The sequence below is a fragment of the Limulus polyphemus genome, unplaced genomic scaffold (genome assembly GCF_000517525.1).
Source record: "Limulus polyphemus unplaced genomic scaffold, Limulus_polyphemus-2.1.2 Scaffold6178, whole genome shotgun sequence".
Lineage (NCBI taxonomy): Eukaryota > Metazoa > Arthropoda > Merostomata > Xiphosura > Limulidae > Limulus > Limulus polyphemus.
Genome location: NW_013671788.1, coordinates 12,780 through 22,735, shown reverse-complemented (window position 1 = coordinate 22,735; position 9,956 = coordinate 12,780). Strand labels below are relative to the sequence as shown.

Sequence of the window (9,956 nt, the reverse complement as noted above, 5' to 3'; positions counted from 1 at the left end):
AAGTTAACATTCGTTGTTAAAACGTTTGTGAAAGAGCAACTGTTGAAAATAAGTGTATCGTGAAGTTATATTCAGAAAGAATAAACCAGTTTTATTAAGTAAGGACTTGTGTCACTAAAGTTTCGTCGGAACGAAGTTACGGAAAGTTAATTAACAAACGGAGACGTAACAGTACTGTATATTTCTTAGCCTTGCATCTGTGGCCATAACTTAAGAAGTAAGTCAAATTAATGATTACCTAGGTAGAAACATCTGCTTTGTGTAGTAATAGTGTTGGATGGTTCATGGTTTCTGTCCTAGATGGAAGTTTCTGATGTGTTATTCAAACATTTTCTAACTGCATTAAGTCTGCCAAAGTGTTAGCTTTTAACACTGCATAAACAAATATCTGGCTTTTAGCATAAAGATGTAGCAGGATATAGCTTTATTTAGGATTATGATGTTAACATGAAAATGTAGTTATGAATTCAAGCTGAGGTTTTTATTCTCAAAAATAACCTTATTATCATGCTTATGATTTTTAACACAAGTATGACAGTGTACTAAGATTTACTTATAAAAGTATTTAATGTGCAGTGCTACTGGTGGATCACAACTGACATTGTATTGTAAAATCCACAATCAAATGACTTATTTGAAGGTTAACTCGCAGGACTAGTGAAATAGAAAATGAGTTCTAGAAAATACATTTGACTCATCATTGGTGTTAAATACTTAGTCCTATTTTATTTTTGTGTATTGTAGAATGATTGAAGAAATATGTATTAATTCTTTTTTCTTAATAATCTTTAAGCATAAACTATGAGATGTTAAAAAAGGGAGTAAAAGAGAGTAACATTTTTCTATCAGTTATCTCCATGTAGCTCGTTAGTATTTTTAACAATATAAGTGTAATTTGTTTCACAGTTATATTTATGGGCTAATCTAAACAAAAATTGATGTATGTTTATGTAATTTAAAATAGGATTTGATGTTTTAATGGGTTTTGTTACAAAATTATATTTAGCTCTTGTTACAACTCCTTATAATTTATAACATTTTATTATTACATGTAAATGTATTGTATTGTGTAACATATTGATTTCTTATTACAACTCCTTATAATTTATAACATTTTTTTCATTACAAGTAAATGTATAGTTTTGTGTAACATATTGATTTCTTATTACAACTCCTTATAATTTATAACATTTTTTCATTACAAGTAAATGTATAGTTTTGTGTAACATATTGGTTTCTTGTTACAAGTGAATGTATAGTTTTTGTTTCTTGCTGAAAGAACTTCTATCATGCAAGGTGTGGTGTGTCTGTTTACTCTGCTTTCATTATTTAACCTTACACTTTAATTTTGCATACAGAACCTTGTGTCTGTTTATTCTGCTTCAATTATATTACCTTATACTTTAGTTTTGCATACAGAACCTTAACTTGCACATTTATTTTCTCTTATCTAGAGTGTCAACAGTTACAACATCCATGTTATTCTTCAGGGTTACAGAGATCCTCATCAGGAACCAGCACATCCAGCATGGATAGCCCTCAACAACAAAATTCATTTGAACGGTGGTCAAATGCCAGTTGGAGGCGCTCATGTTTTCAGAATGCTGGATCTGATTTTCACTCTCAGGTAGTTATTCTTCTTTTATGTAAAAAAAAACACTAACTGACTATGTGAGCAACAAGAATGGTGTAATTATTTTTCAAGGCATCATGGAACATGCAGGTAATAAAAGTAAAGACATGTTTGCTAATGAGTAATGAGGCCTATAATAAGAGCATTGTAAATAGTGTTTGAGTGAAATATGATTGATTGTTTTGGATGAAAAACTTTCAAACAGTAATTGTTTTTTTTAATTGTTCAGATCTTCAGCGATGTGCATATATCGCATCTATCATCAGTTTTCAGGATTGTATATAACAAATTAAACAGTTTGTATTTTTCAGGATTGTATATAACAAATTAGACAGTTTGTTTGTCATTTTCTTAACAGTATGAATTAACAAACATGTTCAACTATGATTTTAAAAAAATACATGTACCAATTTACTAACCATGTTTAGTTTGTTCATTCCTAAAGTTGTGTTATTTAACAATTAAATTAAATAACCATTTTCATTTATCCAAACTGTTGAGGCTGTGCATGTTTAGCATGTGAAGAACTTAAGGGTGTTCATTTGACAACATAACAATCATGTTTTGCCTTCATTTGAAAGGTTTGCATATCAGTGCATATAGCTACTATTGTCATTAACCTATATCTTCCATACTAACAAGTAACAAGAAAATTAACAGAACTAGATTACCTGGGGAGCAGCTTCATTTGGCAGATAGGCTTGTATATGCTGTTCTAGTGATTTAGGTTGACCTTAAACCTTTAACATTAAATCTTGCTTATGAGCTTACCTCAAGATAATATATTTTGTTTAAGTGAGTTTAAGAAAAAGCTTGGTAAGTATACGAATGAAAACGGCTGGGTTTAAATTTTTTTTTTAATCATTTTAATTTAGTTTTGAGGATGGAACAGCTGAGATGGAGTAACAGGTCCATGTTGTCCCAAAATATTATGTTATGTACATGTGGACGTGATTAATGTCATATTTTGTTTTCAGCAGTTTTTATCTGTTATTTATATTGGTCTCATTTCTAACTCTTTTTTGATATAACTGGAAAGGAGGATAGACAATAAGACATATAATAGAGCCAAGTATTTAAGGAATCTAAAGTTATAGATAGCATTATGTAGTTTTGGGAAAGGTCAGTGACATTTTGGGAGGAGAGGGCTGCCTTGATTTACTTACTATTGATTCAGTAGTCCATTATTGCAAATTTTATGTTGTTGCAAAGAATAATTGATGAATATTAACCTAGTATAACATGTTTTTTTCTTTTTAATCTTCATGTGTTGTGTTTTTCAATCATTTTGACATATCTGAAAGCAAGCTTCAAAGTCTTGGACTACAGTTATAGGAACACGTGAATTTTTGAATTTTTAATAACATTTGTAAATAGATGTAATGTCTTGTGTTCATTTACTATAAAAATAATTTGAAAAATGTTTATTTCAGAAAGATGCAAGTGCAAAAGATGCATGGAGAAGTGTTGTCCACAAGGCCAACCATTGTCACAACAAATATAATCTACTTATAATATAGTATTCATCACCTTAGGGTTAGAAGACATTATTTTGTATATGAAAGTTTTAAACAAAAAATTTACGATTGTTTCAGGTTCGAGGAGATCCTGATGGCTGTGGTCTCGACTCTTATTCTTCTCTTTATCATTCTTCTCATAAAGAGCTAACACCTGAGGTAAATGAGTTATTTATATTGTTATGTCTCTGTACATTCGTTTGTTAATTTTCCTACGATATTAGTCCTTTCTTAAACAAAACTAGTTTATTCTTCCTCAATACAACTTTGCAATACACTTAATTAGTAATTAGTTCATATAGACAAAATTTAACAAGTGCTTCTACTTTATCGACTCTTTGTTATCTTCAGGAAATCTTCCTTAAAAAAGGCTGGTTGATGCAGCAGATTACAAAGGATTGGCATAAACAGTGGGTTGTGTTAACATCCTGCTATTTGATGCTTTACCAAGATCCAAAGGCAGAGACATTGAACATTGCCAATAGCGAGATAGACATTCAGTCAATCAAGTCTGTTGAAGAAGTTAAGACTGTGAAGAGTCATGCTTTTGCTATAAATGTGAGTTTTGAGAGAGTTATAGAGATGAAAATTGTTCCCTTTAATGTCAAGTGTTTTCTACTTGTAAAGTTATTTGTAAAATGTAATAATATCTTTACAGAAATAACGAGATTATCACATTACTTTTACATATTTGTAGATTCAACCAAGGTTTGTTCCCCCCCCTATAAAAAATAAAGGCTAAAATCACTAAAACAAAAATAGCAGCAATTATAATTTTCTTACTCAGACTGTAAAAATGTTGTTGTGTGCTTTAAAATGTTTACATAAATTTTAGCTTGGTTGCTTCCGACTGTAAGTTTTGATATTTCTGATTAGAGTAAAATGTATTGTTATTGGGTGAGAATGAAAAACCAGACTATTCCACATTTAGTGTATCTGATCCTGTGAGTATGGTGAGGTGGTGGTGGTGGTTGAGGGAGACATTTGTATATTTTGTTTTGTTCACCTACAGGAGATAGGGGAAGCTTGTTCTTATTCCACAGATAAGGTGATTTTCTGTAGCTCATAAACAATGAACATTTTTAGAACCTAATGTTTATAAAAATCACTGCTTCCTCTTTTTTTCCATAAGGATTTTAAATGTATAAAGTGCCCCCCCCCCAATACCCCCTAGTCCTCATCTTCCTAAATTATGCTAAAACAAACCTTTCAAAAGCCCCTCCAATAGATAAAACCTGGATTTGCCACTGTTCAAAATGACTAATTTTCAGACTCCTATCTAAAATGTTTTAAAGATTATGTTGCACCAAAGCTACCTACTGATATATTATTCTAAGATCTGTATTATATTGTGCAGCTGATAAATGTGTACACTACTAGTACCAACTATGAAGTTTGCAAATTTAAGATTCCCTCTGGAGCACTGCCTTGGGCACGTTTGTTGGACACACTGTATGAACTTTATTTTAGACTTCCAGAGTGTGATATTAGCCACATTTGAATTTGGAATTTGATACCATCATAAAGAAAGGATGACCCCCCCCTCCCCTTAAATTTCCCAGTACATGTCAAAGTTTAGATAAACAATGACTTATTAATTTGTGTATTTTTATTTATCTAAAAACAAACCTGGCACTGTGGAGTTTATCTATAAACATGAAAGCAAAGGATTTGAGAGATTTCTTATACAAGCTTTTTAAATTGTGTTCCTTTTCACAGGTATCATTATTTTACAATTATCCAGAATCATTAAGCATGCTAGTGCTTATATATGGAGTGTGTGTATTTGTAATACATACATTAAACTGTACTTCCATATAATATCTATTCTTGTCATTATATTATTACTATTAGCCAATCATCTTTTCTTTAATTCTTAAGCAGGGTCAAGAAAACTATTCTGAACAGATTAAATTTGGCTCTGAACTCTTCACGAGTATAGTCAAATGGTTCAAATCAAAGTCGAAATAATTACTAAGGTAAAGGTTAATGGCACAAACATGATATCTGCCAAACCAGTTTCAGTAAAAAAAAAAAGTAAAGAAAGAAAAAAATCATCTAAATCAATATTTACAATATCAAAGAGATCAAGTATTTATGCAACTGACAGATCTGTGTACATATTATTGATGTCCGAGTTTAAAAAAGTTAATTTCTTAATTATCAAAACAATACATTATATAGCCTACCATGCTTCAAATTATCAGTGGGGCCAAGCCTGGCAGCTGTGTGTGTATGTATGTGTATGTGTGTGTGTATGCGTGGTATCATGCTTCATGGCCTAGGATTTTTATGATGTCCTCCCCATTAATTGACATGACCCTAGTATGGGATGGAGTTGATTGTATGCACATGCAGTGAGGTTGGAAAACATGGGTTCTGTAAATATCCCCTTAACGTTGATCCAGTGCTCTGAGGTACTTGTATGTCCTGGAGGAACCATTTCAACTTAATTGGCCCCCAGTATAATCCAAAATTAAAGAAACTGATATATTAACAATATAAATTACCACTGAATTATAAAAATAAATGTTCACTTATCAACCTACTTCAATGAAATTGTTTAAAGAAAAAGAGGAGAAACAATTAATTAAAAAATCATAATAAAAAATAATTGCAAAAGCTAAGTATGAGTATAAGTAAATTAGGGATGAAAATGCCAAATCGTATAGAAACAAAGTAGGGATGAATACACAAAACCATACAAAAAATGCTTACATAAGTAGCCAATAAGTACTGAGCCAATATTACAAGCTTATTAGCCACTGTAAGACTATTCATTTTAAATGCTTTTATTTAAAACCTGAATTCATGCAACTGACAGGAATTCAACATTTAGTTGTAGATAAGTTATTCTTGGATAGATTGGGCTAGTTATGTAGTTATTTTTGTATGATTTTATGTATGACCCTACCTTGTTTCTGTACGTTTTGGCATTGCCTTCCCTATATTATACTTAATTTTTGAATTATTATTTTTTTTACTTGTTATAAAATAAAATGTCTTTGATATTGTTATGTCTCTTTGTGCTTATTTTCTTTATTTATTTAAATTCTGAGTCTTTGACAAAGTTTTGATCTCTCTTTACTACCAGGAGAATTGGAGAAATACAATTACAGTGGTAACTAGTTCAGATTGTTTGAAAATGTGGTACAGTAATATTAATACCAAATTTTTTCGTTGTTTAGATATATGCAGGCTTTTGATATAATATATGGTAAAAAAAAAAAACAAGAACTGTTAAGCTGATCTTGCTTCAAATTACCGTTGTTTCTTTAATCGTCCTTTTCGAATTGGTAATACCTGTTGCCACCCATGGAGAACGTCACTTACAGTTACCTTGTTTCAGGAAGTTGATAGCAGCATTTTCAATTGGTTATAGAGGTAATATTTAGAGGTTATGGGCCCCACATATGTGGAATGAGAATGACTTTTGTCATGTAATGCATGTTGTAACGGTTAAATGTGAGGTTTCTTTGAAGTTAGAAACCTTGCATTTAGATTTTATTGACCTGGTCTTCATTGAACCCTTCAACTATAAAAACTTCTTAAAGAAGTGATTGTCCAACATAAACAATTATAAATAACAATTACACAGTTTTTTATCTTTGGTTGTTTTCATTGTGTTCAGTCTGTTCATTGTATAGCTTAAATCAGCCAATAAGTACTGTGTAATACCTTATCTTGATCATATCCTCTGTTTGATGGACTTGTCTGGTATAGCTCCAAGTTAAATAAGCTCATCTAAATAACTACAAAGGTATTCAGAAAAAAAACTAACGAGATGAAATGTATTTTTATGTTGCTCTTAACTTTAACTTGTGTTGTTTTGTTTTGTGTTGGGTTTTTTGTAGTTGCTCTCCTTCATCAAATAATATCACTAGCTATGCTTCTTGTGTTGTTGCTATGATTGAAGCAACTTTTTAAAGATTATAGGAAATAAGTTTTCTTTACGGACAGGACCCATGAATAAAATAACTTTATACAATTGATGAGAAAGCTAAATAAAGTTTTCTTTCCTAAATTTTGAGTGTATAAAATAATTTACCTTTAACTACATTAATTAAACAGTCAAGTTTAATTACCTTCAGTTTTCTAGTTTCTTTTTTTTCAATATGTGGTTTTTGTAATTTAAATCTCATTTATTTTGTTTGTTGTGTATGTTTACTTAATTAGTCTACTAAAGGATGTGTAGTAATGTAGCTTTATATGTACACACATAATGTTTTGGGACAACAAGGGACCTAGTTGACCATCTTGATTGTCCCATCCTCTAAACTAAACTAAAACTATTAAATAATTAAATGTTTAAAAAACTTTGCAAATTCTTCACTTTTAAGTATTTACACAAACTTACTATGTTAATTCTTTATATTACAGAAACTTTCTGTTGTTTCAGACTTTAAATGGCAAGACATACACATTTTCTGCTGTCACAACAGGAATGTGTAATAATTGGATTCAAGCCCTTCATCATGTCATCGATGTGTACATCACATCTCCTCTGTTCAAATCTCCATCAGGTCTTCAGTCACGAAGAATCAGAAGAATAAACTATCAACAGGGGTTTATTTCTACAAGTAATTATTGTGTTCCATATTCGGCAGAGAAACGAAACCTACAAACAAAATTGGACATTTCATCAACAAGTGACGATGGCTCAACTGTAGAGGACCGATTTACTGAACAGTTACCACCAGTAAATCAAACTCTTCCTTTATCACCACCTTTAAACCGCACAATGGTTTCTAAGCTCAAGGAAAAGGCCAAATTACGGTCTTCTCGATCAAAGATTTCTGACAAACATATAAATTGCATATTATCTAGTAGTGCAGACGAAAGTTTACTGGCTGGTACAAAGGACTTTCATAATAACAAGTTTACCAAGATGAGAAATTCATTGAAAGTGAGTTAAATTTTTATATTTATAATAACATACTAGTGCAGTTACACTTAGTAATTTATTTCGACTATCATTTTTTATAGCTTCTTTAGTATTTAAGCTTTTAAATAAATGATAAGTAATTATTTTTAAACATGCTGTGTTTCAAACATACTGTTGGTGTGAAGGTGCTTTATAGTCACTACGAGAAAAACCTATAAGCTCGAAGTAGGTCCAGTTCAATCTACACTTTGATCAACATGTTATTGGGTTATACTAGTTTTGGAAAATTTCACTCCTTGTCAGTAACCCTAAACACAAGTTAACCAAAGAGAGATAAGCTGGATCTATATCATAGTGAAATGTATCAAACATACTGTTGGTGTGAACCTGTATAACCCAATAACACATGTTGGTCAAAGTGTAGACAGAACTGGAACTTCTTTGAACTTTGACTTCATTAAGCAATTTTCGGAATAGTAAGTTTATTTATCATATTGTTTCTTTATCCTATAATTATTTTAAGTAATGCGATTTTGCTGAGTAGATGTGATTTTTAAGACAAATTTAGATACAATAAGCTGAATTTTTCAGTAATTTCATTTGTCTTTTTACTTATTAAAAGTTTAAATTTAACAACATATTTTTTAAAAATATGAAAACTCCAATTTTAATGAGCTATTTGTGAATGTTTTTTTGAAGTCAGAATGGTTTAAATGCATTTTCATTTTTCTTGGTGATGGTTATTTTTTTAACATTGTTAGTTTAGCTACATAAACACCTAACACAACAGTTCAACTCAAAATATTCTACTATATTTCATTTGCAAGTAGGTGTAATTTGTTGACTTTTTTAGCAAGACAAATAGTCTAATTTGCTTTTCAATAAAGTTTTATTGTAAACAGGAGTACCAACAGCCTGATATCTCCCTGGAGGTCACTGATAGCTCAAGTGAACCAAGTGTTTATTCTCCACTTCAAACTGTTGCTGATATATCAGTGTTGCAAAATGGAGAAGTTGACTTTAAGAACAAACAACCTCCATACCAAGAACTGGTAAACAGGCATAGCCTTGTTGAGATCAAGCCAAGTTCCTTTTTACAGCAAAAAGATACAGTAAATTCAGATGATGGTTTTGTGGATATTCTAGATAGATCATGGAAAGAAAGCTTGCAGTCTAAATATAGAAACAGCTCATTGAATAATCAAATGATCTCAAAGGCTACAGCTGTTGATAAAATAGGTAAAAGAAGCTCTGAACAAGAGAGAATATTGAAGAAAGAAAAGGATGTGGAAGAAAAAGAGGCAAATAAAAGATCTCCCATACAAGAAATAGTTGTAATTGATGACATATTGAAGAAAGAAAAGTATGTGGAAGAAGAGGCAAATAAAAGATCTCCTGTACAAGAAATAGTTGTGATTGATGACATATTGCAGAAAGTAAAGTATGTGGAAGAAGAGGCAAATAAAAGATCTCCTGTACAAGAAATAGTTGTGGTTGATGACCTGGAGACATCTCTTTATTTATGTCAGGATAGATTGTTTGACTTGAAAAAGAAATTACAAAAGACTTCAAATATTAAGGAAGAATTGCTTTTAGTTGGTGAGGATATCTGTATTTTGTCTGAAGAAGTTGTAAAGATGTTAGGTTTGCATGACATAAAATTAAAGGACAGAAGTGAATTTTATGAATTAAAAGGTGTAACTACTGATCTCCAGAATGCTTGCAAGACCAAGGACACAGAGGTAGAGAAACTGAGCAATGAAGTAATAGCTTTAAAAGCAAACTTGAATGAATTAGAACAGAATTTGCAGAAAGCTCGTACTGAAGTGGCCAAGCTACAGAAGGAAAACATGTGCTTAAAGGACCGTGTGAAACAATTAGAAATGGTCTTAAGAACGTCGGGTTACAATTACTTGTGTAA

The 9,956-nt window shown here is 31.1% G+C and overlaps 1 protein-coding gene across 1 annotated transcript in view; it reads left to right on the top strand.

Moving 5' to 3' along the window:
- LOC106473443 overlaps positions 1–9,956 on the top strand; it is a 48,001-nt gene that overhangs the window by 26,132 nt on the left and 11,913 nt on the right. Inside the window, exons 8-12 of the mRNA XM_022401882.1 lie at positions 1,455–1,627; positions 3,229–3,309; positions 3,502–3,708; positions 7,550–8,056; positions 8,938–9,956. Of these exons, the coding sequence (XP_022257590.1) occupies positions 1,455–1,627; positions 3,229–3,309; positions 3,502–3,708; positions 7,550–8,056; positions 8,938–9,956 (1,987 nt within the window). The remainder of the gene's footprint in view (positions 1–1,454; positions 1,628–3,228; positions 3,310–3,501; positions 3,709–7,549; positions 8,057–8,937) is intronic.